The sequence below is a fragment of the Bufo bufo genome, chromosome 6, assembly GCF_905171765.1.
Source record: "Bufo bufo chromosome 6, aBufBuf1.1, whole genome shotgun sequence".
NCBI lineage: Eukaryota > Metazoa > Chordata > Amphibia > Anura > Bufonidae > Bufo > Bufo bufo.
The window spans coordinates 164,732,844-164,752,667 of NC_053394.1; the positions used below are offsets into that span (position 1 = coordinate 164,732,844).

The 19,824-nt window shown below is 46.6% G+C and overlaps 1 protein-coding gene across 1 annotated transcript; it reads left to right on the forward strand.

The window, feature by feature from the left end:
* Positions 1-85: 85 nt before the first annotated feature.
* On the forward strand, positions 86-19,179 carry LOC121005263. The gene is made up of 9 exons (XM_040437889.1): positions 86-108; positions 3,410-3,497; positions 11,507-11,561; positions 11,641-11,749; positions 14,563-14,634; positions 15,516-15,645; positions 15,892-16,005; positions 17,915-17,983; positions 18,889-19,179. Exons 2-9 carry the CDS (start codon positions 3,429-3,431, stop codon positions 19,015-19,017), a joined length of 747 nt encoding a protein of 248 aa, XP_040293823.1. The 5' UTR covers positions 86-108; positions 3,410-3,428; the 3' UTR covers positions 19,018-19,179.
* Positions 19,180-19,824: the final 645 nt, after the last annotated feature.

Below are 19,824 nucleotides of genomic sequence, written 5' to 3' on the forward strand. Positions count from 1 at the left end.
CTAATATATTATCTGGGGGGGGGGGGGGGGATTTCAGGAGTCTATTACAGTTTATAGGGACCCCTAACGGTGGGTGATGGTGAATGTAGGGGAGGGCATTCTGACAGTGTATGTAAGAGAATGCTAACACCGTATATGGGGGCCCCCTGCCTGCGATAATGCTGGCTGTCACTGTTTATAGGGGGACATCGCTGTCTGGCACTGTTTATAGGGGGACATTGCTGGCTGCTGCACTGTTTATAGGGGGACATTGCTGGCTGCTGCACTGTTTATAGGGGGACATTGCTGGCTGCTGCACTGTTTATAGGGGGACATTGCTGGCTGGCACTGTTTATAGGGGGACATTGCTGTCTGGCGCTGTTTATAGGGGGACATTGCTGGTTGCTGCGCTGTTTATAGGGGGACTTTGCTGGCTGCTGCGCTGTTTATAGGGGGACATTGCTGGCTGGCACTGTTTATAGGGGGACATTGCTGTCTGGCGCTGTTTATAGGGGGACATTGCTGGTTGCTGCGCTGTTTATAGGGGGACTTTGCTGGCTGCTGCGCTGTTTATAGGGGGACATTGCTGTCTGGCACTGTTTATAGGGGGACATTGCTGGCTGCTGCGCTGTTTATAGGGGGACATTGCTGTCCGCTGCGCTGTTTATAGGGGGACATTGCTGTCCGCTGCGCTGTTTATAGGGGGACATTGCTGGCTGCTGCGCTGTTTATAGGGGGACATTGCTGGCTGCTGCGCTGTTTATAGGGGGACATTGCTGTCTGGCACTGTTTATAGGGGGACATTGCTGTCTGGCACTGTTTATAGGGGGACATTGCTGTCTGGCACTGTTTATAGGGGGACATTGCTGGCTGCTCTACTGTTTATAGGGGGACATTGCTGGCTGCTCTACTGTTTATAGGGGGACATTGCTGACTGGCATTGTTTATAGGGGGACATTGCTGTCTGGCATTGGTTATAGGGGGACTTTGCTGGCTGCTGCACTGTTTATAGGGGGACATTGCTGACTGGCATTGTTTATAGGGGGACATTGCTGGCTGCTGCGCTGTTTATAGGGGGACATTGCTGGCTGCTGCGCTGTTTATAGGGGGACATTGCTGACTGGCACTGTTTATAGGGGGACATTGCTGTCTGGCACTGTTTATAGGGGGACATTGCTGGCTGCTCTACTGTTTATAGGGGGACATTGCTGGCTGCTCTACTGTTTATAGGGGGACATTGCTGACTGGCATTGTTTATAGGGGGACATTGCTGTCTGGCGCTGTTTATAGGGGGACATTGCTGACTGGCATTGTTTATAGGGGGACATTGCTGGCTGCTGCGCTGTTTATAGGGGGACATTGCTGGCTGCTGCGCTGTTTATAGGGGGACATTGCTGACTGGCATTGTTTATAGGGGGACATTGCTGGCTGCTGCGCTGTTTATAGGGGGACATTGCTGGCTGCTGCGCTGTTTATAGGGGGACATTGCTGGCTGCTACGCTGTTTATAGGGGGACTTTGCTGGCTGCTGCGCTGTTTATAGGGGGACTTTGCTGGCTGCTGCGCTGTTTATAGGGGGACTTTGCTGGCTGCTGCGCTGTTTATAGGGGGACTTTGCTGGCCGCTGCGCTGTTTATCGGGGGACTTTGCTGGCCGCTGCGCTGTTTATAGGGGGACTTTGCTGGCTGCTGCGCTGTTTATAGGGGGACATTGCTGGCCGCTGCGCTGTTTATAGGGGGACTTTGCTGGCTTCTGCGCTGTTTATAGGGGGACATTGCTGGCTGCTGCGCTGTTTATAGGGGGACATTGCTGACTGGCATTGTTTATAGGGGGACATTGCTGACTGGCATTGTTTATAGGGGGACATTGCTGGCTGCTACGCTGTTTATAGGGGGACTTTGCTGGCTGCTGCGCTGTTTATAGGGGGACTTTGCTGGCTGCTGCGCTGTTTATAGGGGGACTTTGCTGGCTGCTGCGCTGTTTATAGGGGGACTTTGCTGGCTGCTGCGCTGTTTATCGGGGGACTTTGCTGGCCGCTGCGCTGTTTATAGGGGGACTTTGCTGGCTGCTGCGCTGTTTATAGGGGGACATTGCTGGCTGCTGCGCTGTTTATAGGGGGACATTGCTGGCTGCTGCGCTGTTTATAGGGGGACATTGCTGGCTGCTGCGCTGTTTATAGGGGGACATTGCTGACTGGCATTGTTTATAGGGGGACATTGCTGACTGGCATTGTTTATAGGGGGACATTGCTGGCTGCTGCGCTGTTTATAGGGGGACATTGCTGGCTGCTGCGCTGTTTATAGGGGGACATTGCTGACTGGCATTGTTTATAGGGGGACATTGCTGGCTGCTGCGCTGTTTATAGGGGGACATTGCTGGCTGCTGCGCTGTTTATAGGGGGACATTGCTGGCTGCTGCGCTGTTTATAGGGGGACATTGCTGACTGGCATTGTTTATAGGGGGACATTGCTGACTGGCATTGTTTATAGGGGGACATTGCTGGCTGCTGCGCTGTTTATAGGGGGACATTGCTGGCTGCTGCGCTGTTTATAGGGGGACATTGCTGACTGGCATTGTTTATAGGGGGACATTGCTGGCTGCTGCGCTGTTTATAGGGGGACATTGCTGGCTGCTGCGCTGTTTATAGGGGGACATTGCTGGCTGCTACGCTGTTTATAGGGGGACTTTGCTGGCTGCTGCGCTGTTTATAGGGGGACTTTGCTGGCTGCTGCGCTGTTTATCGGGGGACTTTGCTGGCTGCTGCGCTGTTTATAGGGGGACTTTGCTGGCTGCTGCGCTGTTTATAGGGGGACATTGCTGGCTGCTGCGCTGTTTATAGGGGGACATTGCTGGCCGCTGCGCTGTTTATAGGGGGACATTGCTGGCCGCTGCGCTGTTTATAGGAGGACATTGCTGGCCGCTGCGCTGTTTATAGGGGGACATTGCTGGCCGCTGCGCTGTTTATAGGGGGACATTGCTGGCCGCTGCGCTGTTTATAGGGGGACATTGCTGGCCGCTGCGCTGTTTATAGGGGGACATTGCTGTCTGCTGCGCTGTTTATAGGGAACTTTGCTGACTGGCACTGTTTATAGGGGGACATTGCTGGCTGCTGCGCTGTTTATAGGGGACTTTGCTGACTGGCACTGTTTATAGGGGGACATTGCTGGCTGCTGCGCTGTTTATAGGGGACTTTGCTGGCTGCATTGGTTATAGGGGGGCACTGATGGCTGGCATTGTTTATAGGGGCACTGCTGGCTGGCACATTCTGTAGGGGAAACGCTGGCTTGCATTATTTATACAGAGGATCTCGCTGTCTGAGACTTTATAAAGGAGAGTGGGTTGGCAGTGGTTTTGATGTCCTGGCACTGCTTGTGATGAGACATTTTGCTTACCTATAAAGCTAAATATGATTTCTGTGTATGTTCCCACAGTTTGGGTCCAGGGAAAAAGATGGCTCCTAAAAGACAAGGCACCAAAGTGACATTTGTGAAAACTGCTAAGCCGAGCAGCGATACCAGTGTAAGTCATGTCCGTTATTCTACAGCATGCTCCAGTATACCGGCCTGCTGTAAGATTACTGGGTTATCGTTCACTTCAGGATCTCCCCTGTCACGGCACATGTGGATCAGTTACATGTCCTGTAATCACTTTATCCCTATACTAGAAACCAGCTTCCTATGTCTTGCTGTTGGGCTTGTGTTTTTTCATAGCAGCCAATCTGGCCAAACAGAGCTGTACACGAGAGAGCAGCAGTCTGACCCTCTGAAGAGGCAGGAGATGGATTCTAGGCAGTATGTGCCGGCCCAATCAAAGCAGAGCTCCATTCACACTAGCTGTAAACAGATCCTGTGATCTGGTTATTTGCCAAAACCTTAAAGGAGTTGGCCCATCTGGAACATTGATGGTACAACTTTCTCAGGCGCGTAAAGATGGTAACGTGCTTGGCTTGGCCGTCCTCTGGCTCTGCTCAGTTTCTGACTTCACTAACTCTCCTCTCCCACTCTCTGACCACAACCTTCTTTCCTTCACTGTTGCAATTCCTCATCGATCCCAGTACACTCCTACTGAATGCCCATTTAGAAATCTGCATGCCATTGACCCTAACAAACTTGTAGACACTCTGCAGTTATCGTTGTCCCCAATCTCTTCTCTCTCCTGTCTTGTTCTGGCTGCAGACTTACTACAGTGATGAAGTAGCGCCCACTATACTCCGAACCCAGAAGAAAGCAACCCTGGCACACCTTAAACTCGCTTTCTTCAGCGATGCTCCAGGAGCGCTGAACGTCTGTGGTGAAAATCCCATACACCAGAAGATTTCCTCCCTTAGGCCCCTTTCACACGGGCGAGTATTCCGCGCGGATGCGATGCGTGAGTTGAACGCATTGCACCCGCACTAAATACCGACCCATTCATTTCTATGGGGCTGTTCACATGAGCGATGATTTTCACGCATCACTTGAGCATGCTCTATATTCAGCGTTTTTCACGCAACGCAGGCCCCATAGAAGTGAATGGGGTTGCGTGAAAATCGCAAGCAGCCGCAAGCAAGTGAGGATGCGGTGCGATTTTCACGCACGGTTGCTAGGAGACGATCAGGATGGAGACCCGATCTTTATTATTTCCCCTTATAACATTGTTATAACATTGTTATAAGGGAAAATAATAGCATTCTGAATACAGAATGCATAGTAAAATAGCGCTGGAGGGGTTAATAAAAAATAATTTAACTCACCTTAATCCACTTGACCGCGGAGCCGGCATCTCCTTCTGTCTCCTTTCTTCAGGACCTGGGTAAAGGACCTGTGGTGACGTCACTCCGGTCATCACATGATTTATCACCATGGTAAAAGATCATGTGATGACCGGAGTGACGTCACCACAGGTCCTTTACCCAGGTCCTGAAGGAAGGAGACAGAAGGAGAAGCCGGGCTCCGTGGTCAAGTGGATTAAGGTGAGTTAAATTATTATTTATTTTTAACCCCTCCAGCGCTATTTTACTATGCAGTCTGTATTCAGAATGCTATTATTTTCCCTTATAACCATGTTATAAGGGAAAATAATACAATCTACAGAACACGGATCCAAAGCCCGAACTTCTGTGAAGAAGTTCGGGTTTAAGTACCAAACATGCGCGATTTTTCTCACGCAAGTGCAAAACGCATTACAATGTTTTGCACTCGCGCTGAAAAATCGCGGGTGTTCCCATAACGCACCCGCACATTTTCCCGCAACGCCCGTGTGAAAGGGGCCTTATACTTTAATGGTATGAACCTATAACTTCACCCTCCACTTTACTAAACAGAACTATTTAACTTCTTATCTCGTCAAGATCGAATAATAAAAAAAACACTCCCGTCTCCTCCTTGAAAACATTTGGTATAAATTTATCTTCTTGTCTCCAAGCATCATCAATTTCACTTCCCTCCCCCACCTCCTCTGTTTCAGTTTCTACATTTGGCCTAGTCACAGAAAAAGAAAATCACTGCAGACCTGCCTCTAATATCCCCTTCATCTCTAAACTTCTGGAACACCTGATCTACTCTCGCCTCATGCACTCTATCAGATAACTCTCTCCTTGGCCCCTTACAATCTGGTTTCTACACTATACAGAAATTGTCCTTGCCAAACCTGACAACTGAATGCAATGGTAACTACTCTCTACTCATTCTTCTGGATATCCCTGCTGCGTTTGAGACTGTAGACCACCAGCTCCTGCTTGGTATGCCCCAATTTATTGGCCTAAGGACACTGCTCACTCTTGGTTTTCTTTCTATCTCTCTGGCCGCTCTTTCTGTGTATCATTTGCTGCCTCTACTTCTCCTCTTGCTGTCGAGGCTCCTCAGAGTTCACTCCTGTCTCTGAGATTTCTCCCGAGCTGCACCAGTTCGCTGGAATGCCCTACCCCAAGCAATTACGGTAATTCCCAACATCCACAGTTTTAGGACTAGCACGCTCGGCTAGTCTGGGAGTCCGATAGCGGTAAATGTAAAATGCAGTGTGCAAGTGTGGCCACCTTGCAGTTAACCACTATCGGAATGCCGGAAATAGTTGAGCCAGGGCTCAGCTATTTTCGGGACCCCCATAGCTGTGAATGGAGTGTGGTCACGCTTGCGCGTCTGCTCTCTGTTCACTTCATAGATAGGTGCAGGTTCCATATTAATGGCATATCCTAGCAATAGGTCATCGATGTCCTAGATGGGAATACCCCTTTAGGGTTGCGTGACACTGCTTGATTTCTTGCGACTCGCACAGCGATCCCATTCATTTCTACGGGATCACCACTACTCTGCCATCTTGGTCAGGATCTATTCATTATGACAGAGATGGAATAATAGGTGACATTGCCTTTCTTCACTGCACCGTATACTTTATTTACAAGGTTTAACCACCCTCCATTATATAGACTCTCAGTAGGATGAGTACCGTATATAATTATCACTTATAGCAGTATTTTTATTTATTTTATGCACTTATATAGCGCTGACATATTCCACAGCACTTTACAGATATAAGCATCAAGCTATACCCAATGGGGCTCACAATCTAAGTTCCCTATCAGTATGTCTTTGGAGTGTGGTAGAAAACCGGAGGAAACCCACGCAAACATGGGGATGACAAACAAACTCCACAGTAGAGAAGCTTCTCTGTGCTTCCTTGTATTGCCTGTAGTGAGCGCTTACCACTCACACAGGCATCGCTCTTGGCAGCAGTACGTGGGCAGAGGGCACTGACAGCACTGGTCACTGAGCAGGAAGAAAGGAAAGATACTTATTTCTGTATTAATATACACTGCTCAAAAAAAATAAAGGGAACACAAAAATAACACATCCTAGATCTTAATTAATTAAATATTCTTCTGAAATACTTTGTTCTTTACATAGTTGAATGTGCTGACAACAAAATCACACAAAAATTAAAAATGGAAATCAAATTTTTCAACCCATGGAGGTCTGGATTTGGAGTCACACTCAAAATTAAAGTAGAAAAACACACTACAGGCTGATCCAACTTTGATGTAATGTCCTTAAAACAAGTCAAAATGAGGCTCAGTAGTGTGTGTGGCCTCCACGTGCCTGTATGACCTCCCTACAACGCCTGTTCATGCACCTGATGAGGTGGCGGACGGTCTCCTGAGGGATCTCCTCCCAGACCTGGACTAAAGCATCTGCCAAATCCTGGACAGTCTGTGGTGCAACGTGACGTTGGTGGATAGAGCAAGACATGATGTCCCAGATGTGCTCAATTGGATTCAGGTCTGGGGAACGGGCGGGCCAGTCCATAGCATCAATGCCTTCATCTTGCAGGAACTGCTGACACACTTTAGCCACATGAGGTTTAGCATTGTCTTGCATTAGGAGGAACCCAGGGCCAACCGCACCAGCATATGGTCTCACAAGGGGTCTGAGGATCTCATCTCGGTACCTAATGGCAGTCAGGCTACCTCTGCCGAGCACATGGAGGGCTGTGCGGCCCTCCAAAGAAATGCCACAACACACCATTACTGACCCAATGCCAAACCGGTCATGCTGGAGGATGTTGCAGGCAGCAGAACGTTCTCCACGGCGTCTTCAGACTCTGTCACGTCTGTCACATGTGCTCAGTGTGAACCTGCTTTCATCTGTGAAGAGCACAGGGCGCCAGTGGCGAATTTGCCAATCTTGGTGTTCTCTGGCAAATGCCAAACGTCCTGCACGGTGTTGGGCTGTAAGCACAACCCCTACCTGTGGACGTCGGGCCCTCATATCACCCTCATGGAGTCTGTTTCTGACCGTTTGAGCAGACACATGCACATTTGTGGCCTGCTGGAGATCATTTTGCAGGGCTCTGGCAGTGCTCCTCCTGTTCCTCCTTGCACAAAGGCGGAGGTAGCGGTCCTGCTGCTGGGTTGTTGCCCTCCTACGGCCTCCTCCACGTCTCCTGATGTACTGGCCTGTCTCCTGGTAGCGCCTCCATGCTCTGGACACTACGCTGACAGACACAGCAAACCTTCTTGCCACAGCTCGCATTGATGTGCCATCCTGGATAAGCTGCACTATCTGAGCCACTTGTGTGGGTTGTAGACTGCGTCTCATGCTACCACTAGAGTGAAAGCACCGCCAGCATTCAAAAGTGACCAAAACATCAGCCAGGAAGCATAGGAACTGAGAAGTGGTCTGTGGTCACCACCTGCAGAACCACTCCTTTATTGGGGGTGTCTTGGTAATTGCCTATAATTTCCACCTGTTGTCTATCCCATTTTCACAACAGCATGTGAAATTGATTGTCACTCAGTGTTGCTTCCTAAGTGGACAGTTTGATTTCACAGAAGTGTGATTGACTTGGAGTTACATTGTGTTGTTTAAGTGTTCCCTTTATTTTTTTGAGCAGTGTATATTTAATCTATAATGACTGTATTGTCCTGCTCATATATCAGGGAGCAGTGCGGGCACACCCTGTCCCAGCACACCCTGTCTCCTTAAGGGTCAGTTCACACTGAGTGTTTTGGATTTCTGCCTCAAAATCTGCTCCAAAAATGCCTCCAAACAGCCTACCATTCATTTCATTGGGAAACAGCACTTGCTTCTTTTTTACACGTGTAAAGATGCAGCATGTCCTATTTTGGGGCAGAATCAGCGCTAATTTTCTCATTCAAATTTAATAGTAAGCAGAATAAAAAAAACACCATTTGAGATGTGCACATATGCACGTTTTCTTTATGCATTTTTTCATGTGTAAACACACCAAAAAACGCTTGTGGGAAAAGTACTATAGAAAAAATCTGCCTGAAAAATACTTTATAAAAAACGTGTGTAATCTTGAGGTGTAAAAATCAGCTTGGATTCGGGGCTAATTTTATACACGTGTGAACTGTGTTACATCCAAAGTCACTTCGTTCAAAACTTCGGATTAAAGCTTTATGCACACGACAGTTGTTTTTTGCGTCCGCAAAAAAAACTGATGCAGCATCCGTTTTTTTGGGAGGATCCGTTTTTTTCAGCAGATCCCTTGTAATAAATGCCTATCCTTGTCCGCAAATGTAAAAAAAGTAGGACATGCACAATTTTTTTTGCTGAAGGGAAGCACGGACAACAGACGCGGAACACAAACGGATGAACTATCAGCATTTTTTTGCTGACCCATTGAAATGAATAGGTCCCCATCCTATCCGCAAAAAAAACACGGAACGGAGGCCGAGAAAAACATGAGGCCTAATAGTGTGCATGAGGCCTAATAGTGTACAGAGATCAGTCTCCGTATAGTATTAAAATGTATGGGCTCTGATGAGCCAAAGTAAGTTATTTGGAAGTTGCGCGTGACTTTGTTGAATAACTTCGGTAACCGATTTTTTAGGTGAAACCAAACTCTGTTTCGATATAATATTTGCAAAGACAGGTGCACTCTACGGTCTTACTAAGCCCTCAAACTGATGTTAAAATTGAGAGATTAGCCAACATATCCTACTATGGAGGACATGTCTGAGCCCGAGCACCGCGCCAAGGTTTCTCAAGTAGCTCGGGTTCTTACGCTCCTGTTATCCGCCCACTGGCCCCTGGTATTGCCCATACGGCACAGGTAGGTGAGTGTTAGGACCCGAGCTACTTGAGAAACCTTGGCGCGGTGCTCGGGCTCAGACATGTCCTCCATAGTATCATCCTTCTTCGCCTCTCGCTTTCTAAAACTTAACATGGATAAGACAGAATTCATAATCTTTCCCCCATCTTGTTCAACCCCCTCAACAGACCTATCTATCATGATCAATGGCTGCACACTCTCCCCGGTCAACAAAGTCCGCTGCCTTGGAGTGACCTTGGATTCTGCACTTTCCTTCCGACCGCAAATCCAAGCTCTTTCCACCACCTGCCGCCTCCAACTCAAAAACATCTCCCGCATCCGTGCTTTCCTTAACTTTGAATCTGTGAAAATTCTTGTACATGCCATCATCATCTCCCGCCTAGACTACTGCAACATTTTCCTCTGTGGCCTTCCATCTAGCACTCTCTCACCCCTCCAATCTATCCTCAACTCTGCTGCCCGACTAATCCACCTCTCCCCCTATTACTCCTCTGCCTCTCCCCTTTGCCAATCCCTTCACTGGCTCCCCATTGCCCAGCGAATTCACTTCAAAGTACTAACAAATACATACAAGGCCGTCCATAACCTGTCCCCTCCCTACATCTCTGAGCTACTTTCCCGATACATCCCCACACGCAATCTCTGATCCTCACAAGACCTCCTTCTCTCCTCTCCTCTTATCACCTCTTCCCACAATCGCCTCCAAGATTTCTCCCGCGCATCCCCCACACTCTGGAACTCGCTACCCCAACATGTCAGACTCTCACCTACATTGGAATCCTTCAAAAGAAACCTGAAAACCCACCTCTTCAGACAAGCCTACAACCAGTGACCCCGCTGCCTCTATACCGCCATGACCAACTTTACCCTCACCTACTGTGTCCTTCTCCCATAAAATGTAGATTGTAAGCCCTCACAGGCAGGGCCCTCTCTCCTTCTGTACCAGTTTGTAACTCGTCTTGTTTATGATTAGTGCAATTGTCTGTATTATGTATATGCACCGCTTATCATATGTACAGCGCTATGGAATGAATGGCGCTTTAATAATAAATAATAATAATAGTAGGATATGTTGGCTAATCTCTCAATTTTAACATCAGTTTGAGGGCTTAGTAAGACCGCAGAGTGCACCTGTCTTTGCAAATATTATTATATTGTTTATCACATCCACATAATTGCTATCTTGTGTAGGATGTTTATTGTGGTACTTGTGGTCCGCTGCAGGCATCTTCCACTGTATGCATTTTTGCTGGGGATCGCCATTAGCAACGGGCCACAAGTGCAGGATCTGCTCCCCTGTATATACATGCACAACTGCATATGGGTTTGAGCACTTCCTGCCTGTGTAATACCACGCCATTTTTTCAGTTTGCTTGTTCAAACTCTGTTTCGGTTCCGATGAACCAACTTCGGCTCATCGGAGCCCATACATTCTCACTGTGTGGAGATGGATCTCCGTACAGTATTAATCCCAAGTTTTGAACAGAATCATTGTTTACCGGCAGCAGAGGCTGTTTAGCATGATCTGCTGCCGGCAAACGATGATTTAGATAACTGCACCAGCGATCCCGTTACCCGATCGGCGGCAGATTATTGCTTGTACGATGATAAGAATGGCCTGAGGCTGATCTCTGCGGGTCGTATGGACGGAACTACAGCAGCCCAGTATATGCACCTGATGGCCCAGTACAATGGTTTATGTATATAATAAAAAGCACAAATGTTTTCTTTGCCCAGCCCTCCCCTTTTTGTCTGATATCTGTTTGACGCCTAGCAGAGGGGTTCTGCGGTATAGCACATGTCATGCTGATTTGCTGCCCCCTTCACCCATTGTCGGTGGTCAGTTTTCATTTCTGTTGTGTTGTCCCAGTAGTCATACGCACAGTCCATGCTAAACAGGAGGACGCCTGCATCCTGCTACACCGGAGGCATTAATAAATGTCAACAATTCACTGAAGTGTATCCTCTGTTCACAGGTCAGAAAACGTAAGAAGCAAAGCTCAGATGAAGTGACGTCTAGGAAAAGACAACGTAGGTGGCAGCTTTATTTATATGACTCCTCAGATTATGTATTTACTGTGATCTCTAACACCGTGTGATCTATATGCAGGTCGGAGTTCTGAAAAGAAGGCGATGCGGCTGAAAAAAGGGAAAAACGCATGCCCCCTTCACGCGGAAATTATTCAGCACGTAGAGAGTTGTATTAACACCGCCGTGTTGTAAGTTATATTGCTATATGAATGTCCTATACTGTACAGTGGACTGTTATATATGACCATAGACCTTAAAACCGTGTGTATGATCTAACCTTAAATGGTCACTGTTCTTTCATCAAAAGAGAGTTGAGAGAGACAGAGGCTGCGTTAGATGTTATATCTCACACAAGTGCGTTATTCAAATATATACTGCTCTGTGCTTCTCTATAATGTCCTATATGATGCTTGTGAGTAAGAGAGGAGGCAGAATCTGCTGTCTTTTTGTAGACTATGGGAGACATCCTAGCAGCTAGTCTCCACTGACCAGCTCATGGTATTTAGGGGCACTCACTACAGTTATATAGAGGTGTTCACCATCTTATCTTGGTGCCACTCCCTCACCGACTCTTGACCATAGGCACTCCACCAACTGTTCTTTCCTTTTCTTATATTGTACACTTTAATGCACCACAGGGAAACACTTAAAGGGGCCCCCGCTTTTCCCCTGGTGCCACCGTTAGGCAGGCCGGCCACCTCACTACCTTGGGCCCCAGCTTCTTTCAAGTCTACCCGCGATTCGGGTCGCACTCGCTCCAGGCGCGTTCCCCGGGCCGCTGGGGGTCAGCGGCCGTTCCCACTGCTCTGGGTCCCTTTGTTCCCCGGTCGACCGGAAGTGCGCTGCGGGTGGCTAATTTAGGCCGCCGCTTTCCCAGAATTGTAGGCCGCAATTCGGCGCCTACCTCTATGATGCAAGGGGCGGGGCTAGGTTTCCCGCCGCGGCTCCGTGGGAGGATCCTTTGCATTCCCCGCGCTGATTTAGCCTGCCTCACTCAGCTCACGCTTCTGCTGGGAACACAGGACCTGCAATCCCCTGCAAGCTGGTAGGACGGTTACACCCCTCTCCAGCCTTGAGACCAGTATTGGGATTGGTTGCAGCCATGTCCGAACCCACTAGCGACCCTTGCATGCCACCAGCCACCACTTATTATGCATGCACTAAATGCAAAATTAAGTTCCCTCGCGGCCAGCCAGACTCCGTATGCTCTGCATGCTGTGCGCCCAGACAGGTTCTGCCCCCCGAGCCTACGCAACCGCATGACCACCCTGACCGTAAGGAACCAGACTGGGCCCGTGCCTTATCCCGGCAGTGGAGGACCTATGGAAAATATCCCAATCCACCCTCTCCCTCATGGGTCGTTTGGTTGAATATTCCCCACCTGCGCAGTCCGCACCCTCCTGAAGAGCTTAGGGGCAGACCTTCGCATAAGCAGCCCAGAGCAGGACATCATTCCTCCTCTGACACCTCATCATCTCCACCCCCACCTGGGTCACTGACATATGTAAGGGGCCCTGGGTGATTTAAACGGGGGTTATAACTAGGAACTGTCAGGTTATGTTTAAGGCGCTCCACTGAAACTCAAACTGGATTTACCGCGTGTTGCTTTACATGTGTATGTTTTAAGAATATGGCGATAAAAAGAAGCTTTTAACTGGATGGTGGCTGGTGCTGGAAGTTTGTTGCAACTGAATGCCTAAGGTATACACACAAGCGAGTATGCTGTAAGTTATAAATGTCATGTCTGAAAGAGGACCTTCTGTATGACCGGGGGATAGTCAATAATTAGCCCAATAAAAATAATATAAATATTACAAGCTAAAAAAAGCAGAAGGTGCACACCTATTGTGCAAATAGATGCAGTCAGTAAGTTCCGAAATCTTGTAAGATCTGCCGGCTTTGAATAATGGAGAGTTGTTAAGATTAGATTTATAGCATAGTCATTAGTGTAGCAATTAAAATTTACCAGCACAAGATCTCACAGTAACTGGTGATCTGTCTAGTATTATTCTATGACTGCAGCAATATCAAAGGAGCTAGAAGCCGCTTTACAGTCCGACAAGAAGACCTAGAAAAGACCCTCACGCTGTCTGTTCCCTTAGCCTGCTGTTAGGGCATACTATGTGCCGCATTAACCGCAGCCTGCATCACAGAGGATACTGTACTGCCATACAGATGTTAAATGGGAATCCTTAAATGGAATAAAATGCAAAAAAGTCCCCGAAAAAGTACTGTAATGTAGAGACCTCTATTTTTATCCTGTTGTGTAAAGTAGATCAGCAGACTGTGTGTTAGTTGTATGGGACCCAAAGAGCATAACTTCAAATCCGATATGCTGTAAGGCGTTGTTCATTTTGAACCCTTGCTGCCAATTCTGTCATATTTGACGGGAAGAATAGTGCTGCATTCTGTGCTATTTTTCCCATCAAAACAACAGAAGCTGCAGACCCCATTGTGAGTCAGTGGGGTCAGTCTGGAACCGGAATGCAGATCTGAACAAAGTCCTCCATTTATGATTGGAAGTTCATGGCTTTCAGTGAAAGTAGAGCGGTAAGCGGTGTGATCTGTCAGCATGCACAAATCTGAGACGGGGAAACTCCTAAGGAGCTCTGCTTGACTTCTGTATGCCTCCAATTTCAAAATTCTTAAAAAGATTACAGCGTCACAGGGGTTAATCAATCACTCATCATAGCGTGCAATGTGTTAGTAGAACAAGCTGAGTTTTCAAGCAGTTTCAGCTGAAACCTGTAGGAATCGGTCAGACAAAAATCGTATATTATAAGATGCTCTTCTGCCCCAGATTTGTGCAAACATGAAACACTAGTATACTGGGCGTGCTTTCAGTCAGTCAAAGGGGTGGGGCAGTGACTACCGCTCATTACTAAAATCTTGTACTGTACTACCCATGGTTTGTAAACCTAGTTCCGATAGTTATTATATTTTTTTGTATAGATACTATATTAGCAGTGCCTTTAAAAATAATTACTTTTTTGTGTCCTAGGTCAGTATTGAGCAGGAAAAAAATGGCAGCCTTTGAACCTGTACAAGTCCAGCTCTCTAGTCTCAAGCAAAGGTAAATCTCGGCCTCCTTTATCACATTTCTAGTAACTTCCCCTTGATGTATCTCAGGAGTCCTACTGTCATCTGTCGGGGATAAGGGATGCTAGCAGTTACTGGTGGCTGCTACATTTGCTATGGTCACTATGGGGATTATTCAGACCCTACATCATATTTTTGGATGTCCTGTGTTTTTCTGAGTAAATTGAGTTGTCACATATAGGCCTTCCATGGTCAGGATGGGCATAACCTACAGATAGCACCTGCTTGGGGTGGCCACCGAAACGCTCTGCTGTTTCCGTAACTCCCATAGCAGTGCATGGGAGCTATACAAAAAAAATGGCGCAACACGTGTGGCTTGCTTTGCAGGGGTCGAAATGGGACAACCCCTTTAACACAGACAAGTATAAATTGTGTGCATAATAGTTGAATGGTCAAGTGATCTTTCCAAATGTATTTAGCATAACTCCTCTTAGGCAGTCTGCAGTGCTTATAGGGTTTGTTTCATAAAGAGCTGGGATGTATACACAAAATGGTGCCCCATGGGCCTGGAGCATTCATTATGGCTGCTGTGGGGGTTGTTCTACTACTGGCCATACTTTCTGCAATGTGGTGGTCTGCAACTGTCCAGCACTTGTGAAACTACAGCTTGTAGTATCTAGTGTTGCTAGACTAGAGCAAGAAAAGTTGAATATGGCGGCCAGCTCTGGGAAACAGCCCTGGAGATCTGCTTGGGATGCAGTGTTCCTGGGGAATCATTGTAGACTTCATGTTTTAGGTAGAACTCTCAAATGTCATTACTTTTTGAAGACCCTAGAACATATGTATGAACATGGTGCAGGATCTGTTATAAACTCTTGCTGGGATTAATGGTTCAGTGTTTGATGGTTGTTTTAGGCTTCTTCAGATCTGTAAAGACATAAAAGTCCCTGCAACTAAACTAGGCAAGTTGAAAAACCTGGCCAGAGATGTGCTGGAGGAGCAGCGTAAGATGGAGGAGTACGAAGGTACTTTGGAGTCACTGAATGTAAGTATCACACTTTATGATTTTTTTCATTTTTTATTATCCATTTAATTGCGAGTGACAATTTATCAACACGTACACTACAGCCCCATTAACTTTTTTTTGAGGAACACCAGAAACTTGGTGACTGCTTCTTTCAAGAACCCTTGTCCACTCCATTCAGCTTTTTTTTTTTTAACACCCGGGTGGACCTTGTGTGGGCAGAAGTGGTTGAAACTGCCCATTGTATAACGTTTGCTTTTTTCATAGCATGAAATAGAAGAAGCTGTGGAGATGGCTGAGAAGATAGAAGAGTCTACAGTGGCTTTAGAGGGAAAGTTTGAGATCTTGAAGCAACAAACACCAGAAACTTCCCAATCCCTGGTATGTACCGTTCATAAAAATAAGTGGAAAAGGAGAGCTCATAGATGCTTGATCTTAGAATCTTCAGCTATTCGGCCACTTGTTACAGTAATGTGAATCCTGAAAGAAATTTAAAAAATAAAAATCATAAAATTCCTAGACTGATATCTGAGCAGACTAGAAGGTTACTCTCATTATTTTTCTATTTACTTACCTACATACCTTTTTGGCTTTGCTCAATAATTCATTATTTCATTGTTGGTTAAGGCATCCCACTATATCTTTTCTAGCCCTATTGACAATGCATGGCAGAGCACCCATTATTTACACGACTTATAGGGCCACACAAGGCGGTAGTGACACAACTGCAATGTGGGCTAAACTGTGTCTGTATGCACCCTAACCAGTGTCCATTCAAACTCCCCCTAGAGAAGTCAGGAACGATCACTGATAATAGAGATCAGGAAGAGACAATGCTTTCTGCTCCGGTCTGACAGGTCATGTGATCACTGGGGGACAGGAGTCTGCGTTGCTAGCTGGGTCTTAGCAGACCCAGATCAGCTCTGCAGTAAGGTTGTACAGCAATATATACAACCTCTCTGGGGGCTATATTCCTCCTCTGACTGGAGCTACTATGTCAGTCCCAGTTACTGGAGAAATCAACAAGAACAAAATTTAAAGTTAAATGTCCCCCAGCGGTCTTGTATGACGTTAAGGGCGGCACAAAGTGCAACATTAAAAAATATATAAAAATCCACCACGCTGTACCGCAGCTTCTAACCCCACCACCATAACCAATACATCCCATATATTGAAATGACCGATGGAAACGGGAAACAAAAAATAATAAAGTGTGAACAACTGACAGTTTTTCCCATTCTTATTTACATTTTTATACAAAATAACAGCAAAAAAATACTAAAATAACATAAGAATAAAGCACCATGCATCGCTGAAGAAAAGCACAAAAATCTAATATATAAAGCTGAGTGTATGTGTGTGTGTATGTATGTATGTATGTCCGCTAAAGGAATCCGCATCGGCGCATTTACAATCGCGAAATTTGGCACACAGGTACATCAGGTGTCCGGGAAGGTTCCTGAGATATTCCCAAAAAAGCATTAGCCAATAGAAGCCTGGTCACAAGACCCTTATCAGCCAATAGAAACTCACACGGACTTAAAAACCCAGCCCCCGGTCTCACTAAGCCATGTCCCCAACCCAGTTAGGCCATGCCCCCTCCCGCTCCGCAGGCGGCGGGGATTTAAAAAAAAAAAAAAATAGATAAAAATCAACTTCTGTTAGCTGCAGGAGTGGGAGGGATGGTGACTTTCTCCCTGCAGCTCATGCTCAGACAGCACAGTGCTGCTGTCTGAGAGTGAGCTGTTCAAAAGAACATCCCTGTGTCCGTCCAGGCCCTGCGCCAAAAAGAGGACAGGGAGTCTGAAAGCTGAACTGTCCGCCCTAAAACCGGACCTCTGGCCACCCTAGGGGCAGGCTGCTGTGAAGGTCACAGTTAAGGGGACGGTCTGCTATGGAGGTCAGTGTTAAGGGGCAGATTGCTGTAGAGGCCACTGTTAAGGGGGCGGGGTGTTGTGTAAATCACTGTTAAGGAGACGGGGTACTGTGGAGCTCGCTAATAAAGGGGAGGCTGCTGTGGAGGTCACTGTTAAAGGGGCGGGCTACTGTAGATGTCGCTGTTATAGTGGATACTGTCGATATCTTCTAACACACACAAACATTAAATGAAATAGATGAAATATACCGGTGCTGGGTCCTTCTGCTAGTTATTTATATAACCGAAAGGAAAAAAATATATAGCTTTCTAAGGCGCATGTACTGAAAAAATATAAAAATGTGCTTGTTCAGGATGGGGGTAAATTGCCTGGTCAGGTACTTAAGTTTTTATCACCTTATGTCTCATTTACAGGATGAAATGATATCAACTAAAGACCCCCTGCAGCTTCCACCAGGCACCTTTGATGCTCCAACGTTGCAAGTATGTGGACTTTGTTACTTCTGAGAAAGACCAGAGTAGAACATGTGGTTAGTATTTGTAAGCCAAAAACAGGAGTGGAACCTGTAGAGATAAAGGGGGTCATTTATTGTACTAAAAAAAAAAAGAGGAGTACTTCAGGTGCAGATGGCAGCACAGCTGTTATCTGTGACTTTTCTCCGCTCACACCAGGTGTAAAATTGTGGGCATGGCGTGGAAGGGGACCGGCCGGTAGGTCCGTCTCAATTACCATTTTCTACGCCTGTTTTAGCCATTTCCGATCCCGAAAAAAATAGAACTTGCGAACAAGCAATAGCAATTGCGGACAAGAATAGGCATATTCTATTAGTGTCGGCAATGTGCGGTTCGCAAAATGCGGAACGCACATTGCCGCTGTCAGTGTTTTGCGGATCCGCAAAACACGTTACGGACGTGTGAATGGAGCCTAACTGCCGTGTGCAGCATGGACAGCAGCTAGACGGGCTAGGAGTTACTCAGTAAGGTCCTAGTAGGTTGTCACAGGTATCTGGAGCCATACTGGCTGCAACCACTGATGTGTAAATGCATGCATTAAAGTCAATGGATATGTGTGCTGCCCTTTTTCTGTGGGAGGAAACCCACACTAACATAGGGAAAACCTAGAAACCAATGTTAACCACTGAGCAACCAAGCTGCTGATATGCAGCAGTGACAACATTGCTCTGTTTTCATGTGGTTGACATGAGTGAATTATTTAGAAAATACATGCTCCTCTGATAATTATACCAATATGTGTAATGAGTTTGGTTAAAGATCCTAAAACATTCAGCAAGACAAATATCTAGGGGGACAGGAGAAGGCACATTTTAATTATGTTCCATGAAGGTTTTTTGCTTCTCCTCTTCAATGAGCTGCTCATTTATTTCCAGGATCAAGCCAAGAAGCTGGAAAACCCTAAATTATTTCTGAAGAAGCTCACTCTGGTCCAGTCCAATCCAGTCTATAAAAATATGCTGAATCTTCTGCACACGTCCTATGCCGAGATCTCCACCCTGTGACGGGACCCCATGTTGTTCCTTCTTGTGCCTAGATTTTACATGTAGAGGTCTGGAAATGCTAGATCCAGGATGATCTGTTGCTTATGTTATGTGTTATATTCTTTTATTCTATTAATGTGGTTGTTTTGTATAAATAAAGTTGATTACAGAGGGCACACAAGCCTCTGTGGCGTATAGTGTGTCCGCTTCAGACTGCTCAGTTCAGGGGTCTTCAGCCTTTGTTGATACCAATTCAAAAAAGATCGAAAGTTGAATTTTAGTGCGTCCTGTAACAGAGGAACGTCATATAACAAAAACTGTATGTGGCATCCACAGTCATGAGGCATTTCTCGGACAGTGCTGAGCGGAATGGTATAGTGGCATAGTTGGTCCCACTCTCCTCTCCAGCTCCTGTTTGGTAGGCAGCATGAGGACCAGACATGCCTATTTCTCTGCAGCAGATTTGTTTCTTGCCACTGTCCCATTTATCTGAATTGGGCTTGGAGAGTAAGTGCGTGTCCCCCAAAGTGAAGGAGAGTGCACTGTGTATGTCTGTTGCACTCTTCCGTCACTGCTATGATACCTCGGGAAATAGACAAGCTCGCTCACTTGGCTATTTTTGGAACTCTCATAGAAGTGAATGGGGAGTATTTCGGATGCTCCCTTCTGAACATATGAGTGGATCCCAGTGGAGGGACCAGCACCTATCTAACATTGAGATGCAGTGCTCCAGCCAAAAAAAAAATGACCAGGAGCCATTGGCTCCTAAACTAAAAAATTTAGGAGCCAAATTACATTTTTTAGTCGCCAAATTTAAAATGCATATCA